At 39.7% G+C, this 21371-nt stretch overlaps 1 protein-coding gene across 1 annotated transcript in view; it reads right to left on the minus strand.

Moving 5' to 3' along the window:
- Window positions 1–560: 560 nt before the first annotated feature.
- LOC134211686 (homeobox protein araucan) overlaps window positions 561–21371 on the minus strand; it is a 106415-nt gene continuing 85604 nt past the window's right edge. The window contains exons 4-5 of the mRNA XM_062688814.1: window positions 3004–3311; window positions 561–2878 (exon numbers count right to left, since the gene is read on the minus strand). Of these exons, the coding sequence (XP_062544798.1) occupies window positions 2142–2878; window positions 3004–3311 (1045 nt within the window). The 3' untranslated portion in view covers window positions 561–2141. The remainder of the gene's footprint in view (window positions 2879–3003; window positions 3312–21371) is intronic.

A 21371-nucleotide genomic window follows, 5' to 3' on the forward strand; every position in this document is an offset into this window, starting at 1 on the left:
TGTTCCATTCACACAAAACGGGCCTCTTTTGGAACAACACATATATGAGTGAGAGTTACACAGTCACAAAAATGGCTCGTGTGTTGTTATTGAAGCTCGGATTTCAATATTTTCAACAGCATTACATATCTCGTAAAATCAGGGATCTGCACTTACGTTTACTTGATAAAAAGGTCCGTTAACACGACCGTACGAGGCATTTTTGTGGCTGTGTAACTTTTGCTCATTAGAGTGTTGTTCCAAAAGAGGCTCGTTTTGTGTGAAAGGGAGGCAATATTGTGTAAGTCTTTTTAAGCGTGCAGACCAATTAGGACGAGAGGTACGCTTTACACTAACTCAGAGATGAAAAATTCCATTTCGCGTTATTTTAATAATCGTTTATCTACAAATTAGTCAGATGATATAAAGATACTTTTTTCCACATGGCACTTACCACATTATGTACCATTATAAGGGCGCATTTGGCTGAATTCACTACACAACTTACCTTTTCCTTACGGCTGTTCCTGTGAATTGATCATCAAAGCATTTCTTTCATCGCAGCAGTGAAGTAACACATGTTTTAATGTTGTTGACTTTTTTCATTTGTCGTTTTCTTTATTGCAACTAGTAACATTATGATGGTTTTCTGTTTGTTCTTTTTTGCCTTTCCTTTCGGTATGATAATTTACAGTTTACAATTACTTTAATTATTTTACCTCAATAATATATATAAAGTTAAATTTCCATATATACGCTTTCCACTTTGTATTTAGTTAGTCAAATTCACTTAAATGTCGTCGTTTTACACAGTTGTAATTTTCCTGCATTTGAACACTCCACATAATGCTTAAGTAAATTTCTCAATAAAAATAAATAGGATGGTTAAATAATTAACTAATGTAAATTTTATACAGCTCTTTACAAATGTTGTTGATTCGTATTCACGCGTCACTTTCTGGTTGTGTGTGGCTTTACAAGTCTTATTCCTGTAGTCTGTACCTTGAACGATGGTCAAATTATACAAATCACCTTGTTCGTCTCTTTTGCTCTTTTTTTTTCTAGAAATGCGGACTACAGCCGTTCCTATTGCGGTCTAGTGGGCAGAAAACGCTATTTTTGAACTAGTGAAAATGGCTTTAGCGGGATTCCCATGATATGTTCTCAAGTTACACTTCAACAGAGGATTGAAACACAACAACTAGCTAGCGGGAGGTAAAGTAACTGAGTGATAATCAGAAACAAGATTGACTAAGGAAGAAAGGAACCACTTCTCAAATATACGTTCAATAAAAGAACGATTCGCGATAAAAAAGGAAATGAAAAATAACGTCCATTCATTGCGAAACTGCTCGCCTTCTTATCGGTTATTGTTTAATACATTTTAATATCACATACACTATTTCCATTATCTATAATTCTGTTATTTACAACACTTTCGCTTATCCATTCATTATTTGTATTTATACAAACGTTTTATTACAATGTACAAAAACAGTTCCTTTTTTTTATTATTCGACGAAAAGCTCACAGCGACCGAGCTATTTGAAGACACAATAAACTTAAGTGTGGGAGATAGAATTTCTCAACTGAATCTCGTGCGTCTCATGTTTTTCGTACGGCAAAACTTCTGTTTTTATCTCTTGGGCATTTTATGACTAATTCGTTGCACTTTAGTGTTTTTTTTTCAGTTTTTGCATATGGAACGAAATTGCCACGAACAAGGCCGAGAAGTTAGGGGGTTGAAGAAGAGATAAATGATTCCTGGCCGTTATTGTTTGTTTTCGCGCCTCCATCGTCTTCCCATTCGCAACATGTCTCCGAGTAGGTCGATAGATTTGCCGACGGCTTTTTTTCCCTGACACCGACCGCTTTGAAAAGTGGTTTCTATACGTTTGGGTTACCAATCTATTTTGTTCATATTGCCGAAAAATAATTATCGGAAAACTGAGCGTTTGTTGCTGTTCATTAAATATTGGAATTAAATATTTTTGAAAAAAATAGACGAAAATCTTTCGATTTACTCGATTTGTGACGATTGAGAATGGGAAAACTTGTAATCACATTTATCATTATTGTCTGATTGTTTTCGTTTTCAAATCGCCAATTTCTAAAACTGTAGATTGGAATTATAGTAAAATGGCTTACTTGATTTCCAGATGTCATGGCTTGGAAGCATTCGTCACGGGTATCAGTTTGTCGGTGGCGGGCGAGGAAGGAGTCAGGTTCTCTGGGCCGGAAGAGGTGCTGGACGCAGGCGATGCACCCGGTTGCGGTGCCGTAGTTGGATTACCGCTGGTGGTTAAACTGAGGGGTGCAAACGGGGGCCCGCTTCCGGAAGCTTTCGATATCAGCGGGTTGATGCCGACGGGGATTCCGTTGTGGGCTAACGTCGCCCCAAAAGTTCGCTGGTAGGACTCAAGGAGTGACACTTCCGGTGATCCCGGCGTTAGGTGCGGCCCGTAGAGATTGCGATAGAACTCAGGCCTCATGTAGGGATGATGGTGCAGCGGGTTAATACCGCGGCCTGCCAGAGGTGTTATGATTTTTCCTGGTGATGGATATCCAACTGCCGTCGGTGATGAAGATTCGGAATCTTTGTTCTCTTTGCTGGCCATATCGGCTAACGACCATATTCTTGGTTTGCTGGGATTTGTACTTCCGCTGGGGGTGTGGTTTACTTCAGGTGGGGTTCCTATCGTGGATCGCAAATGGGGCGGGAAGTTGGAGGGATGGAGAAGAGGGTGCCCATGCATCGGCCGATCATAGATATCTGGTGAATTCGGACCACTACCATTCCGCGATCCGTTCCATTCACTGTTGCCCGGCCGATCCAGCATGTCAAGCCTTGAAGGCCGGTCACCATCTTCACTCGAACCAGTACCGGAATCTTTGGAATCTATCAAAATGGGAACACAAAAGACATAATATAAGTTCATGTCACATAGCAATGCGAACACACCTTTACGCTAAATTGTGATTGGGTCAACCAACTATGCCATACAAACATCCCAGTAAACTTACCTAATATTTCTTTATCATCCTTCAAGCTCTTGTTATCGTCGTCGTCATCATCCAGGTTGACATCGTCGTCCTCCACCCGGTTGCGGGGCTCCCAGGTCATCTTGTTCTCTTTTTTGAGCCGCCGCCTCGCGTTCGCGAACCACGTGGACACTTGCGTGAGGGTCATTTTCGTGATTATCGCTAGCATAATCTTTTCGCCTTTGGTAGGATACGGATTCTTTTTGTGCTCGTTGAGCCACGCTTTCAGCGTGCTCGTGGTCTCCCGGGTGGCGTTTTTCCGTCGCGCTCCGTTCAGATCCATTCCGTAGCTGTAGATGGCGCGCGAGTTGGTCAGCGTGCAATGGTTGAGAATCGGAAATGAAAAGAAGGGTGGAGGAGGAAAATGATTAATTTTCTGGCTAGAACCACTAATTGCACAATATTGTGTGAGGTGAACAGCCGAGAACGAAGTGAACCAGTGAGCAGCAAAAAGTCAAAATGACCGTGTGGTGTGAAAATTCATATTCTATTCCGTGGTCTGGTCGGTTTCAGGAAGAGTGAAAAACTTTCTATAATTTCAAACAGCCGCTGCCAGCAGTTTTTGGTCATTCTGTGGTGTTTCACCAGCACAGAAAACCGTAATATTGTGGTTTTGTTTGTTCGTTCGGACTTTTTGACTTGCAGCAGTCGCTATGACCATCCGTCCCTTTATTAACGACACAGGCCTAAGAGGTGAGAAACCAAAGAATCGGTGGCACGACGAGTAATTGAAAATGTTCCATGTAGAACATGTTGATTACCGGAGGACAAAAACATTGCAAGCCCTGAGTCTATGAGGTACAAAGACATATGTAGAAGCGATAACCCGAAAGATGGCCATCATAGATGGATGATAGAGTCGGTCACATCCGATTGGTAAAGTCATAGTAGGTGTGAGATCCAGCAATCGGTGAATAAGATTTTTTCATCCAACAATTCAACACCGTTCACTATCCCATCTGATAACTGTGGCAACCGAACCATGGCAAGCTATGATATGCGCATTGTGCCAATGTCACGCCTTGGGCGCCATTTCGTTTCGTCGTGATACAACGACGGATGCGAAAAATCAACGAACCAAGAGAACATCATGTTACCTTCGAGCGTAACAAGCTTGTACTCCGTGTTTTTTTCCAACAAGCTATCGCAAAAGTTTTATCAATTTTCGCTCTTCGCCCGTACAGATTCAGCGAAGAAAGAAAAGTCACACATTTCAATGGCGACGGTGTCGGCGGTGGCGGCGGCCTCGGCGACGGCCGCGACCAAGAAGCGCCCTATTAAATTGACTGCGTTTCTTTTATTACACCCCGAAATAAAAGAAACCAGAGTTCACCGGGACTGAGACAAACGAGACGGTGGAGAATTGGACCACTGGTTCGGCTGCCGCCACCGTAGAAGTGACGCCATGTTTTATGTTCTTCGTTCAGCCGGTCCTTATCATCTCGATTTCGGGCTTCACTTGAAACCATACACCTTCTCGCTCGATACAGTTGCAGAGAGGGTGTACGACTCAGTGCAGGATAGTGAGAAGATGGAAAACCGCAGACTCGATTTGATTCTCAATTGAATAAACATTAAAGCAATTATCAAGCCAGGCATGAGTTGGTTTGGTAAGCACCAACACAGGCAACAAACTACATGCTGCTAACTACAATGCGCTAGCAAGGCCGGGATGGGACCAAAAGTGAACGAGGACAAAATCGAAAATATGCGGCCAGAATGCGAAGCCAAATGAATGATGTATGAAAAATCGTTAAAAGTGGTTTTCTTCACTGAGAAGGACTTGTATTTTTTCTTTTTCAAATCCTCGAGATAACTTCTTTTTGATGATAATCGTGTATTACCTACGCTTAGAAATGTAAAGCAATCGATCTGTTTCACTTGAGATTCTATCAGATGCGTAACTAGGATTGGAGATAACGAACTGTAACATTTTTATATGACAACAAGTTTTTTAGTTCTGCTCGACATGGTATACCACCCTTTCATTTTCATTTGTAACGATCGCTGACTTCTAAAGATTGTTGATAGTTATACAAGGGAGCATACACTTATTACGCTAGGGCTTACTTACGAGATAACAACAATGGATTATTGATATCATAAAATCAACGTTTTCTTTCTTTTTTTTTGGAATATGTCAAATGCACTTGAATTATGTACATGCAATTATTCACATTTATTCGTCTGATAGAATGCAGGAAAAAAGTGCTGAGATAAATTTTACATTTAATACAAGCAACAATAGCTGCACCCCTCTATCTTATGTACGCCAATGAGCATCCGGACGAGCATTCTTCAAATGGGATACGGGATAGAGATCTCATCAAAAGAGTATGGAAGTGCGTAAAAGTCATAATTTGAAGCGTTCCTTTTCTACCCCAATCACCGTCTTTTAGCACTTTAAGCCCCATAATCAAGTGTTTAGTGTTCTGTTATTTTCCAGTGGCTGCGGTTCTCGATGCCTTCTGAATCCATAAACAGACATTTTCTGTCGAATCCACCCCAACAACAGCGACATGTCGGGCCTGCACGGACGGCACAAGACCTAGAAGTTTTACTGTCTCGGTGGGGCATACGATGGCCACGGGGACGACCACGATGATGGCGGCGCAACATGTGAACAGAGAGTGAGCCACTTTTTTCATAAATTTATAATGAATGGTAATTATAACACATAATCATCTATCGTCGCTGAAGCGAGCCAAGTGGTGGCGTTCCTGCCTGTTTCCTCCAGTGGGTAATGGTGAGGTGCTCTGAGAACTCTGGGTAGGCAAACAGTTCGTTTAAAATTTAAAAGCATGACGAACAGGCGAGACCGATGAGATCTTGCAAATGAAGCGAGAAAGTGAGGCAATTTGAATGCGCTGCCGCTCGTTGAAAGCGAGAGAACGCTGGATTCGTGCTCGGTTTGTTAGTTGCCAGCCAACAGAATCGATTCGGTCAGGTTGCAGAACGTCTTTCCCGCCACGCGGCGCGCTCACTGCACCGGGCAAGACTAATGAATCGAACGACTGTATTAGGATGGAGATAGGATTGACTGCGTTTTGCACAGGATGTTTTGTGGCCGATTCAATAGGTAATAAATTGATAAGTCATGTTCGATGAAGGATTGCTCGTTCTTCTGATGCATGAGTTCGATGTGCCACAGTATGAAGCCAAAAATATGTCAACGTCTAAATAATGATAAATATAGCATTAGTATCTTCTATTGAACCGACGCAGACGTATTTGGTTGTAGTAATCAACGAATAAAAGAGAAATGTTCTGATCCTACATATTTTTGACACGAATCAGTAGTTATTCCTTCCCCTGAATTGAACTACGCAGCATGAACAAGGGTTCGCTTTTGTGCGTTACTATGATCTAAAGTCAGTCTAAACTTCTAAACATCTAACTAAACATCTTTATGTATAGAGTTTTACATTACTTGACCCTTAATTCCACAGTTTGACGAATCGAACTGAGACTATTAGTGGAAAGATCATCATTATTGAAGCAACACGAGGGCCGGATCTAGCTTCGTGCCACAATTCAAATGTTGTCCTGGGGTGTGGTACGAAGCCAACGGGGTCAGGACATGAACCTCTCCAAAGCTTCCCTTTCTCTCATTCTGAGCTCTTTCCAACGGCCCAATATATGCCCAATTCACATCAAATCACTACAAAGCATATTCGGAGTGGGGAAGGGTCGAAAGCCATATAGGTCATTTAGCTGAAAAAACATTTGCCGAATAAGTCATTTGGCCGAAGATACCGTTTAACAGAAAAAAAAAAACATTTGGCAGAATGGGACATATAGCTGAAATGTCTTTTGTCCGATTAGGTTCTTTGGGCGGAAAGGTTGTTTGTCCGAAAATGTCATTTGGCCGAACGGATCGTACAACCAAACGTGTAGTTTACTAAACGAGTCATATGGCCAAACAGTCATTCGGCTTAACAATAGTAAATGTCGAAAATGTAAAGTGATGGTATTGTTAATCGAGGAGTGAGATGTAAGAAGTGAGAAATGAAAAGCGAGAAATAAGCAGTGCAAAATGAGAAGTTTCACTCTTCATTTCTCACTTCTCAATGTAACAAGTGAAAAGTACATAGAAGTGAGAAATGAGAAGTGTGGAGTGAGAAATGAATCTTCTTATTTCTCATTTCTCACTCTTCATTTCTCGCTTCTGAGAAAGCTTCTGAGAGATGAGACTTATCACTTCTCACTTCGCACTTTTCACTTTTCACAGCGAGAAATTTCTCATTTCTCACCTCTAACTTCGCAATTCTTTTTTCTGCCTGTGAAAACAAACTTCCCACTTCTCACTTTCCACCGTAAGAAATAATTTGTTACTTCTCACTTCGCACATTTCATTGCTTTATTCTAACTTCTCTATTAATATTAATCACTTCACGCTTTTCATATACACTATTGTTCGACCAAGTGACATTTTCGGCCAGGCCACTTTTTGGACCGTATGGATGGCCTTTCTTTAACATATTAATGTTACCATATGCTATCTTAGGTTTATTAAAAAACAGTAGCTCTTCAGTAAGATTATGATTGGTATACCGACCCTCGACCCATGGTCACATCAATCTTTTACCAAATTAAACTTTTTCGCATTTTTTAACCTGGTTTCTTCAGATTTTTATTGTCAATTTTTTTTCTCTCTTTTCATTTGTCATAATATTTTCAAACTTGACCATTGGAATCGACGTAAGAAGATAAACAGTGCGTCCAGATATTAAAAAACACGAGCTCTATATTGAAGTTGCTTTGTGGCAAAGCTCTATCTTCTTATATATAAAAATGAAATGGTCTGTGTTCGTATCCGCATAACTCGAAAACGACTGGATGGATTTTATTCATTCCTTCAGCAGATATTTTCGTTATCGTTTCCGACGGGTTTATATGATATTTCCCCATGCGAAAATCACGGGTAAGATGGAGTAAATCGTAAAAACCTAAAATTAAGAATCGTATGGAAATTTGGAAATTTGGAAGTTCACAACGCGCATTTTCGCCTACTATGCAGGACAACGTCTGCCGGGTCGACTAGTTAACTATATAATAATATATAACTTATATTGTACGAAAATGCCATTTACACCCTTAGTTTGTTTTATCCTTTCTCATTTCTGGAGATGATCAATAAAGCTTGAAAAATTGAAAAATAAAGATATTTGATGTGATACACGACCTGGACTAATTATCATATATCTAAGCTTCGTATTCAGAGTCAACAATCAGTTTAACGAAACGAACTGATAAAAACGATCAAACGGCATTTTCCAAAAATGGGATTGGGAGTCCACAATTAAAGTCATATCAACAAAGATGTTTCTTTTTCACTAGTTAAGAGAAAAAGTGCTATGGTTTATTCCATATTGATAGAAACTAAGTACTGCCAGCAAATGCTTTGTTTTGTCTAAATGTTTGTTTAATCTCAACACATTGATCGTTTCCCCACCGAATTCTCAAGCCGCAGAAGAGTTTTCACCACGACACAGTTCCATCTAGGCTAGTTAAGGAAACTGGCCATTTCCCTTCATCAGCCATAACAACCAGACGCCACCGGCCATAAAACGCACCGAAAAATAGACACACTTTTGCTGGTTTCTCCTACGTGTTCGTCCCAAAAACGCTTCTCAATCCGGCGAAACCTTCCAGCTAGAAACACGTTGTCTGAAGGGGTAATTAAACGCAGAACAATACCTAATAACCAGCAAGTAATTTAGTGACCATGATGATCAAATTATCATACTTTTATCTTCGAGTTTTATGTTCCAGCCTTCTCCGCCGCAGTGCCCCCTTTCGACTCATTTACATAACCAATAAAAAGCTAAAAGGAGTTAAGTGCAGTGCGGCGAAAGAGCTCGCCCCTAGAAGAAAGGTAGCTTCCGCTTATTCTCACATTCTTCGACTCCACCGGACTACAACCGGTACGGAGGCCAAGCAAAAACGTCCTACGTCAGAAAACCGGCAGAACAATATCGGACAGTTTAGCTGAATGCAGACGCGATACAATCTGATTTCTAGGAAAGTCACGCATCTGCAAACGAATTGTTATTCTTGGGTTTGATCGAACGAATATCAAATGCCAGCAGCAGTTTTTACGATTGGAATGCATTTGTAAAGAGCCGACTCAAACTCGACCGGATGATCAGTTTTGGGAACAGTCGCGTCACGCCGCACCGGCGAGGATACTTCGATGTAGCTAAATTACGCTCAACATATTGTCGGTGTTGTCGTCATTTTCAGTATGCACCGCTTCTAATTAGTAATCCGAGCCCACACCCGGCGAATGGCCCGATTCCACCGCCCTTACACAGCAGCAAACCGCGTCGCATTCCTTCGAAAGAAATGGATTTGTTGCTGGTGCTTTGTCTTATCGGCCAACCCAAATGCGACTTGTCAGCGTTATGTCTTAATAATAATAACGTTTGATTAACAATTAGCCAAACGTGGACACCGGCGATGCACCAAGTTCACCGTCGTCGCCCGTCAGACGGGGAAGTTTCAGCTGAATCGAACAAAAGATATACCTCAATCACGCTGCCCACTAAAAACAGAAACATGCCCATGTCATTTGGTTGAGAAACAAGCTGCAAATAAGCGAAAAATCGATTGTGAATATCAATGAAGCTGCAGCAATCAATTCCGTCCGAATGAAAAAAGCATAAATCAAATATGGAAACAGGGAATCATACTCCTAAAAAAAATACTGCCGAGCTGCGTAGTATGGCCTAACAGGTGCGCAACGTGTTTTCCGTGACAACAACGAACGGTAAGTCGATCATCGTGTATCTACGCGACTACAGCCGGGAGGAAACTATTTTATAACAATCGAATAACCATAAAACACGAATCGTTCGATTTTGCATCGCATTAAAATTGAAATGCGTTGTTCGCCCTTCATAGCAAGATTTTTGGTGTTCTGTTTTTGCTGGACGATACAAAGTTTTCCTGACAAAAATGTGCTATTTAAGCATGTTTGCTCATCAATCGATTGTGCACGTACGACCGTTTACGATTGAATGTGACCCGATTCGATATACATATGGTGCTACGCTCCCGAAACGGTATTTCGTACCTTGTATGGTTAATAGTTTCTGGTGAAATAAGTATGGCCATTTTTATCGCACTATTTAAAAAAAAAACTGCATTTCTTCTTAAGTCTTCCAATATACTACTTCGTCATAGCGTTTAGCTATAGAGTGTGTGAACCATTTTATTTGTAAAATCATTTCAATCACGACTTATATAATCATCCAATCCTTAAACCATAAACAAGAATATAAATTTCTGTTTTTATAAAAAATTCTCAAAAAATGTTAAATAAGTTAGTTATAGCGTTATAGCAAACATCTTCATGCATTACTGTAAACAAATATATTTTTGAATAGGGTTAGTTACTTTGAGAAAATCCCTCACAAAAAATCTAAGATGAACAAACGCTGTCACGGACTGTCAGATGCATTCAGCAGCTTCTTATGTCAAAAGTTTTGATATCTTATATAAATATGTTGCATGATTTATGTTTTACGCAGACATTTCTAGTGTGACGAGTATACCAATACATTCGAGCAGCTAGATATTGAACAATCTTAAATAAGTATTTTATTGCTGATATAAAGATCATTATAAAACATAGTTCCTACATCCAACCGGTGATTGTTAGATTTTCTAACAATTATGTATAAGAACCTACCAAAACCTGTATAAGAACTGGGAAAATGCGAAAATGAGACCATGCTATTTTGTAAGCTTTTCTTACAATAGTTGTTTGTGAGCTTACATTTTTTGTATAAGAATCTAACAATTTCGCATATGTCCAGTTCTTATACAGGTTTTAGTAGGTTCTTATACATAATTGTTAGAAAATCTAACAATCACCGGTTGGATGTAGGAACTATGTTTTATAATGATCTTTATGTCAGCAATAAAATACTTATTTAAGATTGTTCAATATCCAGCTGCTCGAATATTTTGGTATACTCTTCAAACTAGAAATGTCTGCGAAAAACATAAGAACAGAATTGTTAGAAAATCTCTCAGTCGCTAGTTAGGTGTACGCAGAACTTGGGTGAAGCAGTTGATAGTAAACGGTAACAACGGTGACAAAAAGTTTTCAAAAATAAAACAATAAAACAGTCGAAGAAATAAACTGATTAAATTTTTCCTACTAACCCACAATTTGCTAAAACCTACCTAATTTACACATCGTGTAACTGTCAAAGCCACTCCGTCATAACACGGGTGACCTGTAATACGATTCTCCCTTTAATTTACAAATCGTGTCATACCAAATATGAACAAAATTTCGGCTGGCTTCCATTCCACTGCCGCCACCGCCACCACCACCACCACAGACATACAGACTGCATCTGAGCTCATTCATCATCGTCACCGCCAGCTCGTGGAATCGTTTTCCATTATCATGAATTTTTAAGCACATTTCCATCGGCGCGGTAATCCTTTTACTCGTCGCTGCCTTGTCAACATAGTGCTTTTTATGTAACTGGGGCTGTTCTGAATTTCCCTCTGATTAACAACGGGCAGAGCAGCGGTAGAAAAAGAATGCTTTATATAACCAATTGCTCATTTTTTTGTTGCTTTCGTTACATGCTGGTAGTCAAGTTACATTACACAGCAATTACGGAATCGGTGCTGTCGGTTTCATTGAAATCAGGTTTGTACGAAATTGCAGCCACAGAACACTATGAAAAATACGGAAGCGTAATGTCGTTGCTGTGTTTGCTGCATAATTTAAATGTTGCTCTCTGGTTGATGCTTCATTAGACCCATCCAGGCAGCCTTGTGATGGCACGACGCGTTGCCACCGACAACAGCTCCATCCACCAGCTTCGTCCAGATCTGATTGTAAGTCTCGTAATTGTTAGCTGTGTCTAAATTAATTTCACTTTTCCGTTTCCGGATACGGAATCCTCCCTCGCTTTCAAACAAAAGAGAGGCACCATTCTTTTCCATCAAAAGTCAATCAAAATACAGAAAATTTGTCATGTTTGAAATTTACTGTTCAATTTCAATCAGCCATCATTTATCACTGTTTAGAAGTCATCGCCTGCTTTGTTAGGCCGCGAATAACACATAGGAAGCTGCTCATCTCTGATTTCCCTTCTCGCTGGTTCGTTCGTTCGCGCCGCTCGCTGCTGTCTGTGACACACCGCACATTTCCCTATCGTCGAGTCCTTCAATCTAATGATGGCAACGGATGATGGAGCGCAGTCACAATCTCGATGATAGATTTGCGATTTGAACGAATGGTTTCGTCAGAGTAAATGAATCAACTTTTCGATGTTGGTAGCATTGATGATAGGACGTCTGTACACAGATATAGCCATCGGCGATCTATTCTAAACGTACCGAACAATAGTGTCGCTTCCTATTGTATCATGTCCTTTGGATGGCAATCGGACAAACGGTGCGAGAAGCAGACCTCAGCGTATGTTCGGTACCACGACAGCAAAGCAGTGTTGCCAAAACAACAATCAGTATCTTTCTCAAATAACGAAAAGCTTATTGCGTCATTGGTTTTCAATTGTTTGACTTTTACATATTTTGGATTAAAAATGTTCAAAAATCTACTTAACTATTTTGAATTTTAAACCTGGTAAGCAAATTCCGAGGTAGAACTGTAGATCTGGCAACGGCCAATAACGATTGCGAATGTCTCCGTCTGTCAGAACGACGTCGACACTACAACGCGTTCCGATGATCCAGTCCGTCAGTCAGACCGAGTAGTACCTGCAGCTGATGGGGTCGAATTGAGAAAATCAAATTCAAATAAATCATCAAGATGATATCGCGCGGGAAGGATTATTCATCATTTATGTGTTTCTATATTTATATATGCACTATTGAATCGGAAAAGGCAAGCGATTGACCATATTTTCGGCCTGGCGGCATCCGCCGTTGTTTATCTGCCAAGTGCAAGTGGCGGCCCGATGTGCGTTTAACAGTCGACCGGCGCTCAACGAACGATGGATGTCAGCTGCGAAACTCGAAAGTCGCACATTTGTAAGCAACGCAAGACTCTTCATCAATGGGTTATTTACAGCAAAATTAATCCAAAACCCACATTCTTCTTCGAGAGAGCGGGCAACAAATCACATGCATCTCGCATGTACACGTTTACATCACCGCGCCTGAATGGTTGACAAGACCTTTTTTGTAAAGCCTCTTTGATGGTGGTGTAATTTTGCAACAAATTGAACTTAAATCTGTCAGAGTCGGACATCAAGGATGGATTCCGAAACTGTGGGACAACGACTAGGACAATATAGTCGGAAAATGGACAACCAATATTTCACCAACCATTCAGTTTTTTGGTAAGCAGAAATGCAAATCAAATTTCAGGACATAAAATAAGTATTTTAAAAAACTTTAGGGAAGAAGGTCAAATAAAAATCAAACAACTTCTTCCATACTAGCCACATGAAAAGAACTTAGACCGCATATAATGCAAAGCATAATTTCGTTGATACCTTTGCAATTAAAAATGATACAATGCAAAATTGGGCACTAAATGTTTGTCCCACAGTGAAGGGGATTCGGATCGAATGTTGCAGTCCAAGCACTGTCCAGCCTTCCTGGTGCATGCAATAAAACTATCCAATTGATTGGCCTGCCCTGGGAAGCGGTCGTCTGACAGCGTGAAGAAAACTATTAATTTGTAATGTTTATTATCAAATATGTATTAATTTAGCAAAGTCTACATATTTGTCAAAGTACACCACTTGACCGCACTCGCGTGCAGGAAATAAGCCAGTAGAATCGACCAACCAGCCAGCCAGCGCTCGTCTTCCACCCACGCGTGTGCCCGCTTTCGTGTCCCGGGTCCTCCGTGCGCACCGGTTTAACCATCACAGCAGCCAGCGACGACCGGTCACGTTCCGCCAATTTGAGCCATAGACAGAGCGGCAAGACTCGCAAAAATGAGCCCATATGAGACCAGCCGCGTTAAAGAACGTGTAAATTGAGTCAAACTACACGGTGACTAATGCAAATTGTCGACACGGTTCACTCAGTGGTGTCTCCGAGGATTTATGTATGTGTGAATGTGTGTGTGTGCGTTTGCTGCCAATTGAGGAGCGGAAAGCCAGCCATAGTCGGCTCCACTCAGTTTGGCGCGCTGTAGATCGTGGAATGTTTTATTTGCTTGTTTCCAATGTGCATTGTACATGCCGGAATACTAATTTGACTAGTACTAGACGTTAATCAATTATTTTATTTAACAGACTATTTTACACCATCGATTTGCGACGCGCAGCTATTCACTTTCAATTGTTGGCCTGCGTAATGTGGCTTTGTGGTGTGGTGCAATCATTATTTGGATCTATATTTTGCATGTGCGGCAAAACAAACGATTACTAGTTTTATGTGAAGCTGTGACAAACAGCTTTAGATAATACAGCATAGAACCGATTGATTATTATCGATTAAAATTTAAGTCGTCTCTGCCAATCGCCGGAAAAGTCAGCGATGCAAGATCATAAATCCCTTGCCCCAGATTTCCCAGCTCCAGCATCGTAATTGATGAAATTTACGCCCTCGATGTTGTCATAGCAGCACGATTATTCTCATTAGGTCTGGGGTAACACGTTAGGAATTAATTAGATCGAAATTTTGAGATGCAGGTGTGAAATATATAATGACTCGACGGAACACTTCCTTTTCCATCTCTGTGGTGTTCGTCATCCTACCTCTTGTTTGCCCAGTCCCGCCCCATAGCTTTCGTGAGTGTGGCAAGATCGAAACAGTGCGATAAATTTACGTTTGTGACCCGGAATAAAAGAGCAACGCTTCGGGAAGATTGATTTATTCACCTTTCCACATCACAACAACATCGCGCCAGAATGTTGCACGCTTCCGACCCAAACCTGGGATCGGTGAACATCGACAGCACGGCCAAGAAAAATGTGACAAGGTTGCGGGAGTGATCATTAGCTGCGTCCCATCGGGGCAACGTTTGCTTTGATTTATCAACGCTACCATCATCGCCGAGGAAACCATAGAAACGAAAACATGTTCGATATTTGATGTATTTGAGGGTCGATAGAACTAAGCGACGCTTGACTTGAGTATTGGTCCTGTCTTCAATTTACGCCCTTATCGGAAGTGTCATTTGACAGGTCCATGAAAAATTGAAAGGTGTTGCGCCGATCATCCAGTCGAGACAGGAAAGCTGTCTCCATCGGAGATATTATCAGGGATCATTTTCAAATAAAAAAGAATCAACTATTACAACCAATCCTTAGTAGGCGATGCCAATGGATGTGGCAACTTGGATACTTCACCTGTCTGATGGGGATCTATCATCAACGTCAAACAAAGCCGAAATCGGCGGATAGAATTTTTATTATTTTTTCTCGCCTTTTTGTTTCCACCTGGGACGTTTGTTAATAATACCGGCAACGGCGCAGTAGCACGTTGATCGACCGAATCGAGCACGACAAAACGTATGATAGAGATCTCTCTTTTCAAATATGTTTTGATAACATTTCGAACATGCATAATGGGTTCGACACAGTTCATGTCGTGATTTTCGATTGTACTTTGTTTCGAAAAGTCGTGCGCACTGTTACGAAGAATGATTCACTGCACTGTATGAGCAAAACAATTGACTCTGGTCATGGGGTGCAAATGAGGTCCATAGGGTAGCTTCTATCGTGTTTTAGAAAAGTTAGTATAATAGTCAATTGCAATAATTTTAATCTTTCTTATATATAAAAATGAAATGGTCTGTGTTCGTATCCGCATAACTCGAAAACGGCTGGATGGATTTTTTTCATTTCTTCAGCACACGCAAGAAATTTGACCAATTAATTGTATGTGCCAGTACTCATACTTTGCTAAAATATCAATTCTCATCAATTTCATATGATTCTCATGATCATCATTCTTACCGCACATACCCTGTATTTGAACAAGGCATAGATTGAATGATCTTATGAATGCTTCTAACAATTCACCCACCAACGAATCTGAGTATCAAATCAATGAGACTATAGACGAATACGTGCGGAAAAATGGCGCTCGAGAAAAGTTATGGGGTCAAAGCCAGCAAGTGTTTTGTTGGCGACTTTTTTGCTCGAGTTCTTTTCATGCTGAACTGGTAAGTATCTTCGATATTAATTTGTTGGGAACAATTTGAATAATAGGTGCTACATTCGAAAAATTTATGAACAGGTGCCGGCTTCGCATCCGCCGAAATAAAACTTGCGTGGAATTTCCGTAGCAACTGAAGCATCGTCAACGCATCCAATTGAATGAATTTGGATTTTCAACGCGCAGAAATCATTCGTCAGGATTACGTACTTTTGTTCCGGTAGTTAGTAATGCTTCAAAATCTATATTTGCAAGAAAAATAATAACGATAATAAGCGTCGGAAGTGAAAAGTGGAAGCACAGTGGAACGTTGAAAGCTAAAGTAAGGGGCGGTACACATATTACGTAACCACTTATGGGGGGGAGGGGTCGGTCAATATCTTACGCTCCATATAAATAAAAAATCATTTGTATGAAAAAAATCTTACATGGGGGGAGGGGGGTCAAAAACCCAGAAAAAATGCTTACGTAATAAGTGTACGACCCCACGTTATTGTAATCAGCAATTTTTTTGCGGAAGAATGAATCGCATTTTTATTCTTAGTTGCCAAGCTGAATGCATTTCTGTAATCAGTCCCCGGTGTTTCATTTCTTACCTCTGTCGCTTATGATTTAACGGATTATTTTCCTGCGGATTATTTTTCATATTGCAAAATAAATCAAATTACAATGCGCTACTATTATATATTTATGCTGTTAAATATCTGAGAATAAAGTATGCCTTTTCAATTTATTTGTTTTCCTTACATAGATTTATTGTTCTGCAATATTAAACAAAAAAAAACCGAAAAACACAGAAAAATTATCGATCAAATTTATTTAATCAATAAATAAATTTCATTAGTAAATACTATCAAAAGTATGTGCCAACTTTATGGATTCCATATTAGGCACACATTACTTTGATGAAATCAAACATAGGAGAAGATTCATTGGCTTCACACATACTAATCATTGGGAAAACCCCATTGCAAAAATCCATGTGGGTTGGCACATACATCTGCAGAAACATTCGTTATAGTTTCCGACGGGTTTATATGATATTTCCTCATGCGAAAGTTATTAATAAAGTTGAGTAAATCGTGAAAAACTAAAATAAAGATTCGTATGGAAATTTCGCATGGACAGTGAATAACGCGCATTTTCGCCTACTATGCAGGACAACGTCTGCAGGGTCGACTAGTTTTTAAATAAAATGCAGCTAAACCATTAAGAATTCTAAATATAAATTATATTTTTATGCAATATGTGAAAAATAATGTAATACAATTAAGGGTAATGTCTCCGGTTGTTGGCCACTCTGCATTAGTTTTGACTTTTGGGGGGGGAAATGCTTATCTAATCTTCCGGTCAATGTCATCATATAGTGCATATACTCCTGTATATATACGATTGTGATGCATCACCAGTGCTACGATGTGCACGTATTACCTGGCAATCTAACTGCATTGATTGTCTGCCTTTTCAGAATTCCCAATAAAATTCCGTTGAAATATCACAAATGATGGTAATTGTTTGTGGAAAGGAAAGAAAAGTGCAGTGGGTACTGGCCAAGTTCCCTTCTGGCGGTGCTAAAATGATAACAATGCCTAATTCCATTTAAATCTTTTAGTATCATTAGTGATTAGCACGCGTTATTATTTTACGTGGGGGGCATGCATGGAACATATTTTTTAACGCGGGTGTCAGGCGGCTGATCCGTGCTCGACCAAAATAGTAAAATTTAGCTAGAATATTTTAATTTTGTTTGATTGTTTGCTATTGAATTTTATATCAGAAATCGCGAAAATACTTGAAATAAAACTTTGTAAAAGTTTAGTATAATTATCTTTAAAAGGCATGGTTTGATTTTTGTATTCGATGAACCTAGAAGAATCGTTTTGCTCACTGAGCAGAAAGTACAAATTTGGTAAATTTAGATTTGTTCAACGGATATTTGTTGATAGATTGAGGTTAAGAAATCGTCTGTAAATTATTTAAAGAATAAACTGTAAATAAAATTGATATTAGCATACTCTTTCGACAGCCGGCTGGCAAGAGTTTAAATAAAAACAGGTAAACAACATAGTCTGTGGGTCGAATTGCCAGCTTGAGGCAAACCTCCATGACCTACCTTACCCTACCAAACCACCAACCCGTAGAACTTATGAGGGCGTCGCCAAGTCGGGGCCTCTCGTTAAGTAAGTTCTACATCAACATTTCCTTTCCTATCCCTAGTTACGGTAAAGATGGGCGTGGCCGGGAGTAGTAATCCTCATGCTTATGCCATTGTTATCTTAGATTGGAATCAAGGGTAACTCCCCACCTTGATTTCCGATAGCAATCTGGATAAGGATTCCATAAGAAACATGAGTATCACTAGTGTCCAATCTACGAAGTATACCGTAACAACGCTAACGCTAACGCTAACGCTAACTCTGCATTAGTTTTGACTTTTGACAGATACGGCAAATCGGAGTATTGTCAAACTTGTGGTTTGACAGCACACATAATCAAAGCCAATACCGGAGCTTGCACACGCATATGGTTCCTTGCTGCGAGCCAACTAAGAACAATTTGATTGTTTCTTTTTCTTTTTTATACCTTGTGATTTAGTATATTAGGTATACTGTATGATTTGATATCAAATTTCAGTGAAATTTTTGTGTTGTGTAAATTTGCTAAACAAAAATGTCTGCCATTTCCAGTTGTGGATTTGGGCACCTGATTTCTTATGTTTAAAGTATTCGGTCTGCCATAAAATGGTCCAATATCGTCGTTGATGTAAGCGTAACATATTTGAACAGTTTTTTGGGATTTTATTTTGTGAAATTCCTGTCATGTCGACGCCAAAAGCATCATCCGAGTCTACAGGAATCAATCGCTACCATCAATTTAAGCAATGGGCCAACAAACGGGTTCAAAAATTGTTTTGGCCAATAAACATCTCTAATATAAGTGTAGTTTTGGGAGATAAGTTCGATGCTTGTTTTTTTTCCGTTTGTGCAAAACAATTCGGAGAATAGTTAGTTGAATCGGTCCAAAATATGTTTATTATTTGCTACGTTTTGCCATACGTTTTCGTATTTTCAATTCCTTGTCCCAGTGTTGGGAAAAACTCAAAATCTCAAAATGCATGAACGATTCAAGTCAATCGTGAGTTGAAACGCACGCAACTCAGCACCGAAAAACTCATGGCTGAGTTGAATGATTAATTTGAATCACTGCAGGGTTCTGTTGTTCTTCATCGTTTAAACAATGAATTAACGTTTGTCGTATACTACAATGGATACTCTTACTTGTGTAAACAATAAAATGCCCCCAAATTATTTAGAAAATGAGGGAAACGATGGCGTTGAAATTCGTAAACGAGTTTTCTTACGCTCGATAATTGAGGTTGGTGAATGATTTTACTAACACTGGTGTAAAGACAGAGGTAGTAAAGTATTGTCAGAAATTCAATTTTGTTTTTACCACCAACCTAATTTGAAATTTGATGAATTTTATTTAAAATTTGGAAAACACTTTGACTTTGATAAAGTCAACAAATTTCTAATGATGGTCTATTTTAGTAAAATGCTAATTAAAACACAATTTTGTCGAACTAAATCTTTCACAACTTGTTGAATTGCACAAATGGATAAGTAAATAGTAAATAATTTCCAATCCGGTTGGCCAATAACCGGAAAGTTGGCAATTATCTGAACTGACTAATTTGTATGTTATATCTGTTTGTCTGTGCTTGCTTATTAATTGTGAGGTTTTCATGCTATCTTATAATTTTTGCATTAGCGAGGTCAACACACTAAAACTGCACAAACCACTCTGGCCTTAGTCTGAAAAATGATAATAAATATTTCAAGTAAGTTATTTTATATAATTTTAAATAATTTATATAATTACCGTCGTTTTAACATTTACAATGATAGTATGCAGTTCAAAAATAAAATATCTAACTCAACTCTTTGTTTAATATGTATTTTTTGGTATTACCATAGATTATTATCAGTTTAATATCTACCCATCAGCAAACATTAAATCTTAATTCACTGACATACAAAATTAATAAAAGTGATATTTATCAATAACCAGAAATAGCGATTTAAAGGTAAAAAATGTCTAAGAATTCGTTTGTTTCGTATACCAACAATTGATTCCGATTTTAATCGATTAAGTGGCGATACGCTGCGCTATAAAGCGTACAGCGCTGGGCGATTGTCATTGCTCGAATGAAGCAAAAAAGTGCGACATTACCTGGAAGTGGCCCTGGAATGAATATAAAATCCAATACTGTTTCCATCAATAATTCATCGCTGACCAAAAGAAGAAGTCCCATCATGATCGATATGACGAGTGCTGTTGTATCGACAGCAATCGCCTCACCCAACCCACTATGTCCGACCGTATTGTGTGTATATGTTTATGAATAAATATCTATATTAAATAATACATTAGCCATATAATTAAGACACTTTTGATGCGCGACTATTCGTTTGTCGCCTCGGGGCGGCCAAATGTCACCGCAGTCAAAAGACACATGCATTGGCGTTGTCAAACCATTTTCGAACAAGCACACGGAACAAAACGATGAGTAGTGTAGAAAAAAGTTAACATTTCCTGTCCCCGTATGTAAGTTCCAACACCGGCAACAATACGCGGACGCGCGGGTATGGTTAGCTCCGATTGCCATTCTGAGTCGAATTAGCATAAAACAAAATTGAACAAAGTACGCCACACAATTTTCCTATCGAAGTGTACTAAGGAGTGGTGATATGGCGGCAAATCGGCAAATCACTCATCGCCTACTTTGCCCTGTGGGTCTATCGGAGCTGATTTTGCTGCCAACGAAATGGTAAATATTTTGTTTTAACAAGTGTTTTCTGAGGAAAAACTGCCGCTACGTGCCGCCGGCGATGTGTCGCTAGTTCATAGGAGAGATCAATCACTACGTGAAGTTATCGGGTACTGAGTAGCGGCGATGCAAATGACAGGAACTAAGGGAACTGCACAGAAACACGCTGCTGCTGGTGCGAAGTGATCAAAGAGTGGCATCCAAGATGTTTGACGTACTTGTGGAAATTCTTGAATAGATGGCGGCAACCAGACCATACCATTGGCATCGGAACATGTTTGAGCTTCAGCAACTGACCAGGAGTTGATTTTGCTACTCCGAGCTCCCCAATTCTCTGCGGTAGTCATAAATGTGTCATCAGTTTGTTCTTCTCCAAAAGAAACAACTCGGCAAAGATCACAGA

Source organism: Armigeres subalbatus, chromosome 2 (genome assembly GCF_024139115.2).
Source record: "Armigeres subalbatus isolate Guangzhou_Male chromosome 2, GZ_Asu_2, whole genome shotgun sequence".
NCBI classification, from domain to species: Eukaryota; Metazoa; Arthropoda; class Insecta; order Diptera; family Culicidae; genus Armigeres; species Armigeres subalbatus.